The sequence below is a fragment of the Mesoplodon mirus genome (genome assembly GCF_964341445.2).
Source record: "Mesoplodon mirus genome assembly, chromosome: 18".
NCBI lineage: Eukaryota > Metazoa > Chordata > Mammalia > Artiodactyla > Ziphiidae > Mesoplodon > Mesoplodon mirus.
In genome coordinates, this window is record NC_138994.1 from 8,870,894 (window position 1) to 8,889,117 (window position 18,224).

General features: G+C 53.3%; 1 protein-coding gene across 10 annotated transcripts in view; it reads left to right on the forward strand.

Moving 5' to 3' along the window:
• The window catches only part of MAPT (microtubule associated protein tau), a 101,154-nt gene that overhangs the window by 67,968 nt on the left and 14,962 nt on the right, over nt 1-18,224 (forward strand). For 2 of the 10 annotated variants that reach the window (XM_082603436.1, XM_082603439.1), the window contains exons 6-11: nt 792-1,904; nt 4,515-4,570; nt 7,151-7,348; nt 8,410-8,542; nt 9,745-9,798; nt 11,538-11,803. In XM_082603436.1, the coding sequence (XP_082459562.1) occupies nt 792-1,904; nt 4,515-4,570; nt 7,151-7,348; nt 8,410-8,542; nt 9,745-9,798; nt 11,538-11,803 (1,820 nt within the window). The remainder of the gene's footprint in view (nt 1-791; nt 1,905-4,514; nt 4,571-7,150; nt 7,349-8,409; nt 8,543-9,744; nt 9,799-11,537; nt 11,804-18,224) is intronic. The other 8 variants (XM_082603438.1, XM_082603440.1, XM_082603445.1 and 5 more) reach the window with 6 other exon arrangements.

The following is an 18,224-nucleotide window of genomic DNA, read 5'->3' on the forward strand; positions in this document are numbered from 1 at the left end:
TTAGTAAAGACTTGAGCCCTGATAGTGATACGTTTTGGGTTTTTCAAATCTGTCAGGGTGGGTTCGTAGGCACCTGCTGGTTTCCTTCAGCAAAAAGGGGGAACAGGGCTTCCCTGGTGGCGTAGTGGTTGAGAGTCCGCCTGCTGATGCAGGGGACACAGGTTCGTGCCCTGGTCCGGGAAGATCCCACATGCCGTGGAGCGGCTGGGCCCGTGAGCCATGGCCGCTGAGCCTGCGTGTCCGGAGCCTGCGTTCCGCAACGGGAGAGGCCACGACAGTGAGAGGCCCGCGTACCTCAAAAAAAAGCGGGGGGAACAGAGAGAGAAGGAGAGCAAAAGAGATCCTCACTGTGCCCCAGCCAGGTCCCAGCTAGAGGCCAGAGTCTTCGGGGGGCTCGCTGTCCCTGGAGAGGAGGACAAGCTTCGTGGCTGGTGGAGTTAGTGCGAGGCAGCCCCAGTTAATGACAGGATGTCAGAGCCCAACCAGACCCACGATGGGCAGAGGGATAATGCTGGCACTAGACGGGGCTTTGGTCCAGAGATGAGAAAACTGAGGCCCAGAGAGGGGAGGTGCTCACCCAGCAAGTTGGTGGCAGATAGACCAAGAGACATTTCATTCTGAGCAAAGAAAATCAACAAGGGTGAAGCCAGAGCGAGGGCTCCTGTTTCGTGGTTAGGTGGGCTTGAGATGCCGTTTAAATGTCCTTTTCTTCTTTCAAAAGCGTGTCCCCTCTCTTAAACACTTAATGCGCTCTTGCTAACATTTTGCCACCTCCGCCTCTTCAAACCCAGAGGAGGGGAGAGTCCCGGGCCAGCAGAGGGAAGTGTCTGAGAGGTGCCCTGCTAACGGGCTTAGCTCTCAGGTCCAGCCTTCACACGGCCAAGAAGCTTCTGGGGTCTCCGAGCTGCATCTGGGGGAGAAACAGCCAGAAGCTCCCATCCTGGCGATCTCTCACCTTTCCCAGCATCATCCTGTCTGCCAGCCACCTCTCCCACCAGGAGGCCCTCAGGAGCCCCACCAGGAGTGGGGACCAAAGCAAGGGCAGCAGGCCGAGGAGGGGCTGGCCTTTCCGAAGCCCACCTACACTGGATGTCTCCAGACGGAGCCTGGGAGTGTCAAGGTTGTCCAGGAAAGCTTCCTCAGGGAACCAGGGCTCCGTGGAGGTGAGGCCACAGACCCCGGGACCCCAGGTCTGACCTGCCAGCACGTGTCTGACATGCCTGGGGCTCCCATCCTGCCCAAAGGCCCCAGAGAGGCCACACATCAGCAGTCAGGGCCAGAACCTGAGGATGCAGACGGCAGCCGCTGCGGCTCTGAGCTGCTGGAGTGCCAGCTTCTGGAAGACCTGACCCAGGAGGGGCCGCCTCTGAAGAGGGAGCAGGACAAAGAGAGGCTGGGGGTCGAGGAGGTGGATGAAGACCGGGACATTGATGAGTCCTCTCCCCAGGACTCCTTTCCCTCCCAGGTCTCCCCACGTCTGCAGAGCCCCACCACCCGAGGCGGGCCAACCCCCGAGGCAGTTTCTGGAGAAGCCCCTGGGATCTCTGGTTTCCCAGCCAAGGGTGCCATCCCCCTCCCTGTCGATTTCCTCTCTAAAGCTTCTGCAGAGACGCGGGTCTCAGAGCCCGATGGGCCCGGGGAGGGCCCCCCAGCGGAAGGGCACGACGGGCCCCCCGAGTTCATGTTCCACGTGGAAATCAAAGCCAATGTGCAGAAGGAACAGGGACCTTTGGAGGTGGATTTGGAAGGGGCTGCACTTCCTGGGGCCTCTGGAGCAGAACAAGAGCCCTGGGGCCCCTCTGAGGGCGAGGACACAAAAAAGACTGACCTTCCAGAACCATCTGAAAAGCAGCCTGCAGCTGGTCTGCCGGGGAAGCCCGTCAGCCGGGTTCCTCTACTCAAAGGTCTGTGTCTTGAGCTCCTTTGCTCCTGCCCGGCGACCTTGTGTACCACCCAGGCTGCGGGCACTGCCACTGAGCTTCCGGCCCTTCCTTGGCTCCTACCGCTTCCAAGGCCCCCCGGGGCACAGCCACCAAACCGGCCACCTGGGCCTCTGCTCACCCTCCCGCCTCCTCCTGCCCTTCAGGCTCCTCTCACGCTTGCCCGCCGTTTTGCATGTCACCAACACCCCCCGCCCCGTGCTTTCTGCCCCGTTCGCTTCTCTGGCCACTTGATTTATCCACAAGGTTCCATCGGCCCGCTGGAGGCTGGTGGGCTGCACTCCACAAAGAGCATAGCAGCTCCTCCCACTTTGGAGGGCTTGTTATGTGTTTCAAATTCGTTGTCTAGAACCCTCCCAAGTGGGCATATTAGCCCCACTTTGCAGATGAGGAAACTGAGTCTCGGAGAGGTAAAGTGCCTTGCTGAAGGTCACTGAGTATTAGGTGATGGAGCCAGGTTCGGAATCCAGGTAGGTCTGCTCCGAAAGGCCCTTCCTTCCCTATATACCACAGTGCCTTCCAGAAGGTCCTGAAGTGTGTCCTCCTAGCCCGGAGACTCAAAGGGCACGTGCCTGTCTTCTTCGGCTGTCAGTGGACAAACACATCACATGTAGCAGGCGACACACACAAGCATTTGGAGGTGGCCCAGAGTCCCCACCCCCACTCCACTCCACCCTGCCTTGTGTCGGGATAGACAGTGAGCAGAAACAAAAACTCCCCGTGGAAGAAAACACCTCCTCCTCCCTCGGCAGAGCTCAGGCAGTCCCTGTGCTGGGATCGCAGGGGTCTCAGCCCTGGCCCAGTCTTGAGCCCTGGGAAGCGTCACTGCAGCAGCCCTTCAGGAGCTGGAGAGATGGGAGGGGAGGTTCCCAAGGGTCAGGGTCTGTGTCCTGTCAGTGAGAGGACAGTTTATACTCCAGAGGGGGCCTCATGGCCACAAGTCGGGCGCATTCATATATTTAGGTCCTGTAGCATTTTAGAATTATTTGCGGGGCCCAGAAATTGAGGCTACTTAAGCTGTCAGTTGCAGACATCTGTTAAATGTGGATTAGAGTCTACTCGTCGTGAAAACTTTGAAATGTTATAGATAAAGGAACCTGTATTTAAAATTTAAGTCAGAGAAAGAGTCCTACTTTAAAATATCCTAAACTCCAAAATAGTATGGGACAAAATACTGTGACTTGACAGATTACAACAGTGTTTCCTGAAGTGGCATTTTATTGAATACTGGTCCACTGGATGTTGATAGGTGTGTCCAGGGAAAAAAAGAGTTCCATGGTCCAATTAGTTTGGGAAAAAAAATAGGGGAAACAAATTTAAACAGGGTTTGCTGCAGCAGAACTTGTCAGAGCCTTTAATATTCTAATGTACATTATGACCCTCTGAGAAGGATACATGGTATGCATTTCCCCAATTCGCCAGTCAGCACTGGGAAATGCTGATCTACCAGATGCTTTTGTTGTGACATAGATGATGATGGTCACTGGGGCAAAAGATGTGAACTAGGTCCACCTGGGGCTCTTGTTAAAATGCAGATTCCTGGGCCCCACCTTAGGCTTACTGTCTCAGAGTGAGCCCGGGATTCTGTATTTTAGGAATCTCTCCCAGTGGGGTTCTGCTGCATAGTAAAGTTTGAAAACCTCTGGGCTAGGTCATCCGTGCTGGTCACTCTAGAAATCTGGTCTCCAGTAAGCAGTGAGATGCTCCAAGCAGCCCCATTGTCCCTGGAGCAGGGGAAATACAATATTGAAGCCGAAGACAGAAACCTATAATTAGTCTTCGATAATGAATGCCAATAACAGGAGTGAGGTAGAGGTGACACTGGTAGACAAGTAGATTCGTTTCACCAAGGGGCGTGGCTTTCCAAACACAAAAGCCGTCCATGGTTTGGTCCTAAAATCCAGAGGTTATCTAGAGGATGTTTGACAGTAGCTAGATTGTTGCTAACTTGGAGAAATGGCAAGCATTAGTCCTCTTGGGAGAGCCTGTAAGTGGTGAGAAGACCCTCCAGGGTTGGGTCAAGGGTGGGATGGGCCTATCAGAGAGCCAGCTGGGGCTGGTCACCGAAGCCCCCCATTAGTGAGGGGCGGGCTCTGGGAAAACAGACTGAGCAGAGGGTCCCGCAGGGATCGGAGCCTGGCTGAGCTGCCCCATCCGTGGCCCTGGGTTTTCCAAATGCCCCTCCTTGGAGTGGGGTTGGCCCCAGCTGTGGGAGGCTGACCCCGACCGAGACGGGGAGGGAGCCTGTGAGAGGTGGTCCTGTACTGCCTACCTTCCCTGATTGCCCCTGTGCCAACATATGCCTGGAACAGTTTCCCCTCTGCATGTCCCTGCCCTCGGCCAGCCTGCTGACCCCTCTTGTCAGGGTGCTCCAAGCAATGACTCCAGTGTGCTGTGTGGATACTAACAACGAGAAGCTAACAGATTCAGGGGGAAAGAAAATCAACTGGATTTTCACTGGCCCAACTGTAAAGACACGCTGTATGGGTCCTGAGACATCAGCTCCACTCCGTTGGGCTCTCTGTGAGCTGTGCTAATGGGTGTAACATACATTCTCATTTTATATTTTATCAGCTCGCATGGTCAGTAAAGGCAAAGATGGGGCTGGACCTGAGGACAAGAAAACCAAGGTAAGCTGACAAAACCATGAACCTCTCTGCTGCCATCAAGTTGATCAAGAAGCCATGCTTTGTATCTGAAATTAATCTTTATATATAACATGTGGAGAGCGTTTCTCCCTGAAGTACACCTGTCATTCAAAGTGCTTTGTGTTTTTATGCAAACTTTTAAAATTCTAGCATTTATCCATGGACGCTTGGGCCAGGGAAGGACAGTCAGCAAGTTATGAATTAATTAACGCGCCTAATTGTAGTTGCATCAGCATAGTTTGAATTAAGACGTTCACGGTAAATGAAGGTGTGTTTGAATTTTCTGCAGTGAAGTTTGAATTTTGCACATTTTACACTTCCCGCTACAGGTCTAGGCCCAGCAAATATGTATCTATATACATACACACACACAGATATATTTAAGATATATCTAGAAAATACCATTTACTTAGGGGGCTGAGGGAGTACTGAGCAAGAAAGGGATCTCCAGCCTGAGGTGGAGGGTCCTGGAAAAGCCCTAGAAGAGAGGACCTGTGAGGCAGGCCGAGAAGGAAATATGAAGGGGGTTGGTGACGTTCTAAGGAGTAGGACCAGCACAAGCAAAGGCCCGGGGGCACGAGGAGACTGTTTGGGGAGCTCTGAGCACATCGGCTTGGTTGCTGCCGAGCTCAGAGTGGGGCTGACACAGGCTGGAGGAGGGAAGCCTGACACACACCCTACATGCTGAGTGGACACGTGGGCCATGATGCCATGGACGCTGTCCTGAAATCCTGCCAGCCGGTCTTCAGGAACCCCCCGAGGACCAGAAAAGGAAGCAACTTGCTCCCCACCAAAACCACACCCGGAACAATGTGGTCCTTCGCATGCCCCCTTTCAGCTGTAGTTTACTCTCCTCCGTGACTGTGCATCTGGGAAAAAGCTCCTGTAACTGCATGGTAGTGTTTTGCCAGGAAAATCTCACTGGGGCCCTAGATGAAGACCTGTTTTTCTTAAAGGCGTCTCAAATGTCCCATATGCATGCTGCCTGAAACGCCTGGGTCTTAATCAGTCCTGGAGGCCTGATGGAGTCCCCAGATGCAGAATGAAGCCCTAAGCGTTTGGTCATGTGTGCTGAGGGTCGCTGCCCGAAGTGCCTGCCCTAGAGGAAGTAGGGTTTGCCATCAGGACTCTGCCCATCAGTGGGGCAGCTGAGGGTCCTGCGGGAACTTGAGGGAAGACAATAGCTGCTTGCCAATCATGATGCCCATTCAGGGGAATCCCATCCTCATGCCGGCATGCATTCTGTTCACTCATCCATCAGGAAGCTGGCCCTGCCCTGGAGCTGCTCATAGCCTCACAGCAAGGGGGTCAGATCTCTCACGTACCTTGGCCACTTGGCCAGGTAGGGAGCAGTGCTAGGGGAGGGGAACCTCGCGCAGCTGAGGAAGGAGGGGTTGCCAGTACCCACCCTCAGCTTTTCTTGTCAGCAGCCCCAGGGCTTCAGCCCGCATTCCTCCCCTCACCCCCCTGCTCCATCCCTCTCGCCCTTGTCCTCCCCAAGGCTGGTAGCAGAGAGGGTCTCAGCCACCTTAGTGATGAACCCCAGTGACAAAGTCTCTGGTCAGGACCCTGCTCTGTAGCTCTGACTTCCTCCTTGGAACACCTCTGGACTTGGCCTCTTGGTTGTATTCCTGAAGGCATGGCCCTTCCCCCTCCCAGGCCACCCTTCTCTACCAGGGCCACACATCCCCGTCCAAGGCCCCTGGAGGCCATCCAGACAAACCTCAGGTGTCGGCCACCATCCTTCACATGCTTTCATCTCCATGAGGTCAGCCAGCTCACAGAACCCTGTCCCATTGGCCGCCTGCCCCACCCAGCTTATTTCCTTAGGTGGATCATGTCCAAGAGTAAACAGTGGCCAGATAAGATTCACCAGGCAGTGTTTAGTTTTGAGACTTTATTCAGAAAGTGTGTGTGTGTGTGTGTGTGTGTGTGCACGCGCACACGTGTGATCTAAGTGGTGTCAGGCAGAATCTTCAAGACCTGGGGCAGGCACAATTCTCTTTTTAGCAAGTACGGTTCTATCCATGTGGTGGAAGAGGGCCAGGAGTTAGGGGGCCAGCCTGAGCTCCCCACCTGGAATTGAGCAGAACCTGGGGCACTTCTGACCCATGACACATTGGAGATGTTTTCTTGAGAAACATCCTAAGAATCACATACTTTGGGCGACCTCCATCAACTCTTTGGGTGCGAGACACCTTTAAACCAGTGGTCTCCAAAGGGCAGAGCTGAAGTAGATCCAATGGGCTGGAGAAGGAACGTACCAGAAAGTCTATCCATTTTCCAAGTTCTGCCGTATGAAAGTTTCATAATGTTCATCATATGTTAGCATCGTAGTATATGTATTAGCTGATGCATAACTACAAGTACATGAGATGCATGGTCACTTTCTGTTCTTCCTGATAAGAAGGACTGATAAGGGTGCGTGATCCAAACAGTTTGGAGATCACGGCTTTAAACCATTACCTGTCTTATTATTTATAGTCACTGTCCTTTTTTCAGTTTGTTCATTTCTCCCATGTGCTGACTTTTATTTTGATTTTATTCATGTTTATGTTTAAGACATCCACATCTTCCTCTGCTAAAACCCTGAGCAATAGGCCTTGCCTTAGCTCCAAACGCCCCACTCCTGGTAGCTCAGACCCTTTGATCAAACCCTCCAGCCCCGCCGTGTGCCCAGAGCCATCTTCCTCTCCTAAACACGTCTCTTCTGTCACACCCCGAACTGGCAGTTCTGGAGCAAAGGAGATGAAAATCAAGGTAAGGAAACCACCTTTGGGAAGAATCAGGCTGCTCTACTGTGGTTTTCAAGTGTGTGCTTTTCTAGCTGCAAAGACCTTTCTTTGGATAAGCTCTTACCTAGAAGCGCCACGTAGAACAGTTAAAATTCTGGTTGAAACAAGGGAAAGGAGGCACAGTGCTGTCCTTCCTGGCACCCCTTCGGCCCTCGTTGCAGCAGCCCCTAAGGCACCGGCGGGGACCCTGGCTTGGAAATCACCACTCTGTTTGGGTTCCTTTGTCCATTTCTGACTTTGGTAACCGGGGGTGCTTCCAGGTTGCCCTCATTTTGGGTTGCACAGCATCACTCTGCAGCCGTGCCTGTCCCACCAGTTTACTCCTTCCTGGTCCATCTCGTGGTCCTCAGTTCATGTCAGTTTCTTCTTTGAGTTTTTGTTATATGTCAAGGTCATCATCTGGGTCCCCAGACCCCAGTCACTGTCCCCAGTCAGCTGACTGTGCTTGTGCACCTGTGCTCCACCTTTGGCCAGTTTGCTAATTGATGCTGGTGTTCACCCGCCAAGGGCTCTTAGCACACCTGAGGTGGTACTGAAGCCTGAGGCTCGTTTGGGAGAGAACAGGAGGATAGGGCCGAGCTCTCGGTCAGTTTCAACAAACTGTCTCCGTGTCCCTCTGAAACTAACCACCACCAGTCAGATAAATCCCTAAGGGAGTCAGAGAATGGTGTCCACGTAGGAAGAGTCTACAGATGTCCTGCCTGCCGACACTGGTTGGATGATGAACTCGACCATTGCTATAAGCTCTGCTGACTTTTTATTAAATACATTAGCTCAGCTCTTGCAGATAACTCATGTAAAATGTCCCTCCAGGAGGAAAAGGTAGGCATCTGGGAGGGGCTGTGGATTTGTGTGCCCAGCAAACCCTCGTGATTGTAGAGGACATTTGTTGTATCTGGCTGGCAAAGTGTCAGCCCGACCGTAGTCTCATTTGGAGTCACGGTGGTTGAATGGGGCTGGCATTGACACCGGGTGGCAGGAACCTTTCCCAGTCGTAAAAACCACTCTACCGTGCTTCGTTTACAGGGGGCGGATGGTAAACCTGGAACGAAGATCGCCACACCCCGGGGAGCGGCCCCTCCAGGCCAGAAGGGCCCGGCCAACGCCACCCGAATTCCAGCGAAAACCACGCCCACCCCGAAGACCTCGCCAGGCACTGGTAAGATGGATGTTCTCTGGAATCCAAGTGTGGCGGGGGAGAGCTCGCTGTGGAGACCCTGACACTTAAGCTCTGGTAGCTGATCGATGCCTGCAGTTTACTAAGCACTGAATGTTCATTTTCTAATTCTTTTAATTTTCTGAGCTAGATATTGAATCCCCACTTTTTACCATGAAGAAATCAAGGCTCGACTAAGTCTAACCAGGCTTTTAAGCATGAGGAAAATGCAGCCGTAAGACTAATAACTGATGGAAAAGGGGCTTCTCTGAGATCCTTGGACCCCACATCCAGGGCCCCTGGGAGGTGTTTTTCAGTCCCCAAATGAGGGTTAGGTCACTATAGGTGACCTTACACAGGGCACGGCCCCTGCTAACTTGCTGCGATATTAGTGACCCTCAGATAGAACCTAAGAATCTTAGCTAAGCAGTCACACGCTGGGCCCGTTCCCCTGGGCTCCTGTGAGTAAAACCCATGTAGTTTTGCGTACCAGGCAAGGCTTCACTTGAGCCATTTTGCTTCCACTGGGGCAGCCAGGCTGAGTGCCCCTGTCTCACTGCCCTGGGGACTATCCCAGGAAACTGGGTTTAGATTGTGCATGACTCGGAGGGCGTCTGGCCTGCGCTAGCTCCGGGGCCCTGTGGATCTTATATGGGCTGTGCACGAGGCCTGGGCTGGTGCCACGGGGCCTCTGCTGCTCCTTGGCCCCGGGGTGGCCGCTCAGAGCCCTTGTCTGCTGCATGTCTTGGCCGTGGTGTTTCTCGAGGTTGCTGTAGGGTGGGGCCTGCATGGACGCCCGCTAGCTGAGGCCCGTACATTGGTTTTCTCCCACCGGGTTTTTCCTCATGTATACAATACATACGATACGGGGTAATTTGCAGACTTGTGACTGGAATTTTTACATGATTTTGACCCTGCTTTTTTTCACTGGACATTATGCCAGGTGATTCACGCACTGGAGTCATAACTTGAAACAAGAACGTGTGTTTCTCTTTGGATCTCACCTGCTCTTGGTGGGGCAGATCTCCCCCAGGTTGGCCTTGTTTCCTGCCAGATGGGGCCCCTGCTCCCTGACCCCGTTCCCCGCCTTGCTCGCCTCTGTGGATGGCCTGGCTGGGCATGACTGGGCGCCCATAAGAAAACACTCATTAAGACCTCTTTAAGCTCGATGATAACGAGGCTTTCTGTGGATTTTTCTTTTTAAGCTACCAAGGAAGTGCAGAAAAAACCACCCCCTGGAGGGGCAAAATCTGAGAGAGGTAATTCTGAGCCTGCTTCGCCCAGCGGGGTCATGCCTTTTGCGCATGTGGCTCTTGGTTGGCTTAGGTTTTTAGAGCTGGGAGGATGTGCTTCTGAAACGTAGGTTTCCCACGTTGAGCCTGAAGTTGGAACAGTCAGAATTCCTGCTCCTCTCTTCGTGTGGTTTGTGCGGATATGTCTGTCTGACGGGCCTTTCTAATCCTGCGTGCTTCAGCCGAGGGCTGTGGTGGGCCCAGGGGAGGACGTGGCTCGAGCTGATACGGGGGCTGGAGGTCTGCACTGGCCCTAACCAGGTTACATGTGAGATCGCACTGGCATCCTGTGGGTGATGGTCACTGTGCTGGACCCGGGGAGGTCGAGTAACTTGCCTAAGGTCACTCTGCAATTCAGTGGCGCAGAAATAATTTGAAGCCACCACCAGGTCCACCAGCCAGCCTGTGTGCCTGGGGGCAGAGGGTGGGGGGCACCGAGCCTGGAGGCTTCATCTGCCCTGCTGCTGCAGAGCTTGGCACCGTGAGGGAGTTCCACAGACACGGAGACTCCACTAAAAGCCACATGCTCCTCCTCCCCTCGGCAAGAGAAGTCGCCACTTCCAGCAAAGAGCCGCCCTTCTCCAGCCTGGGGCCCGGCAGGTCCCTGTTTGGTACAAATGGTTCCTGGGGTGGGGGCATCAGCCACCCTCAGAGCTGGAGCCCAGTGGCTCTCAGACTCGAGTCTGCTCAAGAATCCCTGGGAGCGTGGGAAGCACCAATTTTGCAGGCCCCACCCCTAGAGATTCTGTCCTATCAGGTCTAGATGGGGCCTGGAGATCTGCATCTTACAGGTCCCACTCCTCCGTGGTGGCTCTGGAGATTCTGATGCAGGGGTGCCTGGGCCACACTTGGTGAAACATGAATCCAAGAGGCAGACGGAATAGCCAACTATTAAAGTGGGATGGGGGATGAGAAGTGCAGGAAGAGACGCGTGTTAGGGAGCCCAGGGCTGCTCTGCTGGGAGAGGGATGGGCCCAGCGGTCTTCCTGGAGGGCTTGGCACCCGCATTGTGCCTGGAAAAGTGCACTGCTATTCGCTGCGTATCGCTTTGGTGGGGAGAGGGTTCTCGGGAGGGCAGGGCGGCAGGAAGCAGCATGGCTTGTTTGGAGAGCCAGGGACAGATGGACACGAAGCAGGTATGCCACTGTGGAGCCCAGGTACCACAGAGGGGCTGGGAGTTTGGATGGGGTCTGAGGGAAAGGGGGCCTTGAACTTGGTGAACAGCTTAAAATTCACCCTGTGGTTAAAGAGTCCAGTGGATCCAGATGGGCCCCTGGCCCACCATTGCATTGCCCTTATTCAGGGCACAGGCCACGTATCCCTGTCCGGCCTCACTCACTGCAGGCATTACAATTTTTTCCCTCTGAGCTCAGAGTGGGTAAATGACTTGTCTGAGACCACACAGCTAGCTGGAGCCTCTCCTGACCCCAGGGCCACAGGGCAGAGTTGGTCCCCCTCTAGGGGGTACAGGGTGGTCCTTGACGACCACTCTTTTGCTTCTCTGGGAAGCAGGATATCTCTGTCGCAAAGCAGCACGGCTGGGAATGGAGACGTTTCTCTAGAAATGGGACCGAGGGCACCCTCCTGCTGGTTTGACTGAGCTTCTGACCTTGTTCCCACGTGCCTGATCCAGCCCTGAGTCTGGGAATGGACCCCAGGACAGATAGCCCTTTGCTAACTGGCCTCATGCCCTCCTTCCTTTCCAGGTGAATCTGGGAAATCCGGGGACCGCAGTGGCTACAGCAGCCCCGGCTCCCCAGGCACTCCGGGCAGCCGCTCCCGCACCCCTTCCCTGCCGACCCCGCCCACCCGGGAGCCCAAGAAGGTGGCAGTGGTCCGCACTCCACCCAAGTCGCCGTCTGCAGCTAAGAGCCGCCTGCAGACCGCCCCCGGGCCCATGCCAGACCTGAAGAACGTCAAGTCCAAGATCGGCTCCACGGAAAACCTGAAGCACCAGCCAGGAGGCGGGAAGGTAAGGCCGTGCAGAGACTGGCTGTGCAAAAGCAGGCGGGTGGGTCCCCCGCAGCTGGGCTGGAGGCAGGCGAGCGGCTCTCCTCCCACCACCAGCCTGGGTCCCCCGCCGCCCCCCATAGCACAAGCGCCTCCCTGGCCTCTTCAAGGAAAGACAGCAGGTTACTGTTTGGTTCTTTACTGGGGTCACCACCAGGCCGTGAGTGCCCTGCTCAGGGGAGAGAAAGTACCGGTTCTTCCCTTCCTCACTTCAGCCCTTGCTGATTGGACGGACCTGAGGTCACAGGCTTGTAGCTCCATGACCTGGCGGTTCTCAAAGTGGGTGCCACAGGGGTTCCCTGGCTGCCTTGTGTTTCCAAAATGAGACAACCAGTCCATAGGTGGGTGTGTCTCTGGTGTTGGTTGGACATTTGTTTAGGTCCCAATTCTGGGGAAATTCGTGATTCTGTTTTGAACAACTGATTCTTCCAGGGACGAATGGGTGCTCATGACATTTTTGGGTCTCCCAAAGTTGGAGAAAATGAGCTTCCAATGGCCAGAGGTAGAGAGAAATGGGGACGGCCTGGACCCTCTCCCTCCTCTTCTTGACCCCATCCCCCATTGTATGAGTTTCCTAGGGTTGACATACAAAATACCACGGCCTGGGCGGCTTATACAACACAAAGGTAATGCCTCAGAGTTCTGGAGCCCAGAAGTCCAAGATCAAGGTGTCGGCAGGGTTCGTGTCTTCTGGGGCCTCTCTCCTTGGCTTGTAGGTGCTGCCTTCTCCTCATGTCCTCACATGGTCCTTCTCTGGGTGTCGCTATGTCCCAGTCCCCCCTTCCTGTAAGGACACCAGTCATATTGGATTAGGGCCCACCCTAATGGGCTCATTTTAACTTAATGAGCTCGTTAGAGACCCTGTTCCAAATACAGTCCCATTTGGAGGTGCTGGGAGTTGGGACTTCAGCATGTGGATTTTGGGGGACACAATTCAGACAATAGCAGTCCTCCCCCACGAGCACAGGGTGGGGAACAGAGAAGGGAGAAGGCAGGCGGGAAAGGGATTGGAGGGCCAAGACCCAGCTCTTGTGTTGGGCCTTCCAGGCTGGGCCGTTTTGGGGGCAGTGAGCCTCCTGGTGGGCAGGCGCCAATGTTTCCCTTTCAGGCGGGACCCCCAGCTGGGGCCTCCGCACTCTTGATTTTATTAATTACTCTTGTCTGGGGCCTGGGTCACCGCGGAGGGAGGGTGTCTCGGAGCACCTATGGTCCATGTTGGTGCCATTGCCTGAAACCGTGCACTTTGCTTCCCGTGGAGCCTCAGGGACCCCTGCTGGCCTTTCCCATCCTTGGGACCCGAACGGTCCTGCCCAGTGGGGAGGTCTGGGTGCCTCTCGGGGTCTCATCGCACTGGTCTCTGGGCCACAGTGCTGGGCCTGAGCCGTGTTTACCTTCCTGCAGTGTTTGCTGTGCTTCGTAAAGATGCCTGTCTCCTTCCAGAAGGGGCTCTGGCACAGCTGGCTGGGGCGCTGGCTTGAAGTTGACCCCTCTGTGAGGCTCTGGGGGCAGAGGGACCCACAGGGAGAGGGTTTCCAAGGTGATGGGATGTTTCCCACTGGCGTTCGCACCCCTCCCTCAACGCTGTGGATGTCCTGTGTGTGCTCTGCACAGAGCATTTGCCTCTGTTTTGAAAACTGAAAAACAAAGCCCCACACGGCCAATTCTGCACCACTGAGAAGGTTGTGGGGCTGTGACCAGCGTGCTCATCACGGCGAGAGGCAACCATGACCATCAGTGTCTCCCAGCCTGCGGGGCTCTGTCACACACCCGCAAACACCCGCCGGCTGCCCCAGCCCATTTGGCCCCGTTCTCGTAACTCCGCTGAGAGCAGCAGTGACAGGGCTGACGGGGAGGAACCCACCCCTCGCACCTGAGCTGCCCGGCCCCAAGGGCCAGTGACTTGATGCTCAGGGCGGAAATGGGGAGGGTGCCCCCAGGTTATGGCCGCACCGCGCTGGGCACAGACGTGTGTCCATGGCAACTGAAGGTTAAAGAAGAAGAGTGACTTTTCTTGGGGCTTTTTGGGGGGGAGATGTGAGGAAGTGCAGAAGGGGAAGTAACAGCTTCCCCTTAAATTCCATGGAAAACCTAGAAACTTGTGTGAAACAAAGAAAACCTGACCCACAACAAAGCTCAACACATTAATCTCTAGGGAAAACGACAAGAAAAGGAAAAAAGAAGGCACCTGGGATCCACACAGAAGGCCTTTTAAAATGACTAGACTGGGACTTCCCTGGTGGCACAGTGGATAAGACTCCACGTTCCCAATGCGGGGGGCCCGGGTTCGATCCCTGGTCAGGGAACTAGATCTCACATGCATGCCGCAACTGAGTTCGCATGCCACAACTAAGGAGCCCGCGTGCTGCAACTAAGGAGCCCGTGAGCCGCAACTAAGGAGCTGTCAAGCCACAACTAAGGAGCCCACAAGCTGCAACTAAGGAGCCTGCCTGCTGCAACTAAGGAGCCTGCCTGCTGCAACTAAGACCCAGTGCAACCAAATAAATAAATAAATAATAAATAAATAAAAAATAATAAAACAAAATGACTAGACTGAAGGTCCCTCAAGGTCCCCATGAGATCTTTGGGTCCCTGTGGCCTCTCGTTCAGCCCAACATACAATACAGTAAGTGCTCAATCACTGTTTATTCGGCTACAGAAGGGACAACGAATGCTCCAAGAGTCTGAAGGATAACTCAACTCCCGGAACAGATGACACCTTGAAGAAGGAGAAGCAGGAGACGGTCATGTTTGTAAACCTGCAGAGACTGAAAACCGCAGCAGATCACTGGTTGGAAAAAAATGTAAAACATCTGGTTTCTGCTTCGTACATTTCTCTGTTTTCATGATTTGCTACAGTGAACATATATTGCTTGAAGAGTCCAAAACGAAATTACTTTTAAAGGAAAATGCAGATGATCACTTGGCCACTTTAACAGAACCAGCTGGATCCACCAAAGGTGGGGAGGGCAGGAAGGCGTAGCAGTTCTCCTGTGACTGCAAAGAAGAATCCCCTGGGGCAGGGAAGGGGGAGGATTCTTTTAAAAATCCTAGAGCCAGGGCTTCCCTAGTGGCGCAGTGGTTGAGAGTTCACCTGCCGATGCAGGGGACACGGGTTCGTGCCCCAGTCCGGGAAGATCCCACATGCCGCGGAGCGGCTGGGCCAGTGAGCCATGGCCGCTGAGCCTGCGCGTCCGGAGCCTGTGCTCCGCAATGGGAGAGGCCACAACAGTGAGAGGCCCACATACCGTAAAAAAAAAAAAAAAAAAAAAAAAATCCTAGTGCCAGAGCCTCTCCCTGGCCCGTGAGAATCTTGAGAGGGCCTGCCTAGGGGTTCCCAGTGTGCAGTCCAGGCTGAGACCCCATGGGGAGCTAAGATCCCACATGCCTCACAGCCAAAGCATAAAACAGAAGATATATTGTAACAAATTCAGTAAAGACTTTACAAATGGTCCACATCAATCAATCAATATTTTAAAAAAGAAAAAAATGGATAGAAATACAGTTGTGACTGGAGGTGTCACAGTAGATATTAGTAAAGTAAAAGATAAAAGGACAAAGAAAGTCCATGTAATTGAAAAGGGAAAATTAACAAATATCAGGAATTAAACTGTAGGGCAAAGGGTTTATCTGTTGTTAAGAGTTCAGATATTATGTCAATAATCTATTTAGTCCATAAAGAAAAATACCTATAAATATAGAGAAGCAGAAATTGCTTCTAATTTCTAACCTCAGTGTAATACACCAGAACTTCATTGTGTGCATATCACCAATATGACCACAAATACCTGGGAATTAAAAACTTTTCCTTTGGGCTTCCCTGGTGGCGCAGTGGTTGAGAGTCCGCCTGCTGATGCAGGGGACACGGGTTCGTGCCCCGGTCCGGGAAGATCCCACATGCCGCGGAGCGGCTGGGCCCGTGAGCCATGGCCGCTGAGCCTGCGCGTCCGGAGCCTGTGCTCCGCAACGGGAGAGGCCACAACAGTGAGACGCCCGCCTACCACAAAAAAAAACTTTTCCTTTGTCACTGCTCATTCAGTTTGGAAGTGAAAGTGCCTTTTCCAAGTGCCTTGATAACAAATGCCATAAATTATGTGGTGATGCCCCCAAATTGTACTTAGAAGGAATTCATAATTTTAAATGCTTTTATTATTTAAAAAAATTAATGACTGCAGCATATAAATTATGTTCTTATTGGAGGGAAAAAAGAATACAGAAACAAAGATAAGAGCAGAAATAAGTTAGAAACCAGAACGTACAATAGCACCAAAAGCTGGTTCCTTCTCTCTTTGCTTTATTCACTGACCCAGCATTCCTGGGGCACCTCTGAGCGCCAGGCCCTGTGCTACGAGAGTTTCTGCCCCTAGGCCCAGGCAGGAGAGAGAGACATATGAGCATATAAAAAAGGGCAAGAGGAGAGGTTGGCCAGGGAAGCATATGCAGGAGGGAGCAGCCTGCACCACCAAGGGTCCCCCATACTGAGAGGCACCTGTGTTGTGGAGTTTCACCCACAATATCAGTTGATACCAAGTCAGAGAAGATAGGACAGACCCTTCTTTGGGACCGTCATTGGGTCTTTGAAAGGACAGTCCCCCATATAGAGTGCTGGAGACACAGAAGAGAGAATAGTGGGAAACTGCACCTGGAGATACTCAGAGCAAAAGCAAAATAAAGCTAAAACTGGTACCAGCTGGGGTAGCAGAAGGGCGTGGGTTAGGGTGGAGTTTTGTCCGATTACGCGAGAACTTTGGAGAGTTAACAGCTGCTAGAGGGAGGTCCCTGCTGGGTCTGCTGTGAACCAGCTCTGTGTTTGCCCCGACAGGACAGGATAGGATGGTGAAGAAAGAGGGTAGTGGAGACTCTGGCTTGGCTGTCAGTGAGTCACGGAGGGGGAGGTGAATAAGAGGGCAGGTCTGGGCCCAGCCCAGGTGAAGGCAGCGCCAACCTCAGCAGCGTCGCTGTGTGGTCAGCGGAGAGCACAGAGGTCCCAGGTACCTTCCATCGTGAGAGAGACGGAGCTCATATGGGGCTGAGGCTGCCAGGTAAGGAGAACTGAGGGTATCCCTGTGGCTTCCGAGGTGAGAAGGGACATGCAGAGTCATGACCGGAGCATGGGGAGGTGGTCTGGTTGGCTTTGAGCAGATGGAGCTAAAGTCACTTCCTCCAAGGATGTCCAAGGCAGTAACCGGGGTGCGAAGGCCCCAGGCAGGACAGAAACCTACCAAAGCTGCCGGGCTTGGAAAGCCTTGGGCTGCAATATTCCAGGTGGCCACAAGATGGCGACGGCACGCTGCGTCTGTCTCCATTCTGGAGAACTGTTTCAAAAATTGGTTGCATCTGTTGAAACTTTGTCTCATTTTTTAAAAGAACACGTGTAGAACATTTATGTGGAGAAAATAAAGTGAGTCTGTACCTAGGATAGTTTGCTTGTCCTGGGTCAGGGCCAGGCACTCAGCTGTGCTTGAGCTGAAGTGTCAGGCTGTGCAGAGCCAGGCTGAGAGCCTCCTCTGGGATAGCCTTGTAACTCTGAGACTCTCTGGGCATCTCTCCCTATACATAGCATCTTTGTTTCTGGAAGAAAATCTTGTGTAAATCCCATCATTATAAAGAATCTTGGGGCAGTCACTGTTTAAAGGAACAGTATAAATAGTTCTAAAGGTGACTCCCCTATTACTTGATCTCCTGTGTCAGTTCTCAGGCTGACCACCTTGGACTTGAAGAGAAGGCTTGCTGGGGGCATCCAGTGCCCACCCCAGGTTAAATTCCCACCAGAGCATCCCAGCCCCCCATCCTCAGCACTGGGCCTGTTGACCCTAGCGAGGCTAAGCGCCAGGCAGTGCTCGAGACAGGCCTCACCAGGGGTGACCCAAGGACACTGGGCCAGCCTGGAAGCTGCTGGGGTGGGATTGGCGAGGGCTGGGCAATCTGGAGCACCTCAAGAAAGCTGAGCCCAAACAGAACCAGAACAAGGTCTGATGAGGGTTTGGAACCATTTGGGACTCTCCAGGAAATGGATTAAACCAAACTGGACCCGCTCCCAGGCTCACACCACCCCAGCCTCTCCTCCAGGGTCGAACCGTGACCGCAGGAATTTATCCCTTGACTAGGAGTCCCCGGGATCAAAATTTGGAGCTTCCAAAACATTGTTTTTTTCCTTTGGCTATTTTCAGTGTCTGCCCAGAGCTGAGTCTCAATATCATACATTTACTCTAGTTGAGAAATTAAGTTTCAGGATTCCAATTTCATAATACAAACCATTGCCCGTTTTTCTCCTTTCTGTAAATCTACCATTCTGAAAAGGGTGTTGACTTAATTTGACAACTAACAGTAATTCAGGTCTGCTTTGTAAATATCCTTATGTCTCCTGCCAAATCCCACAAAAGCTC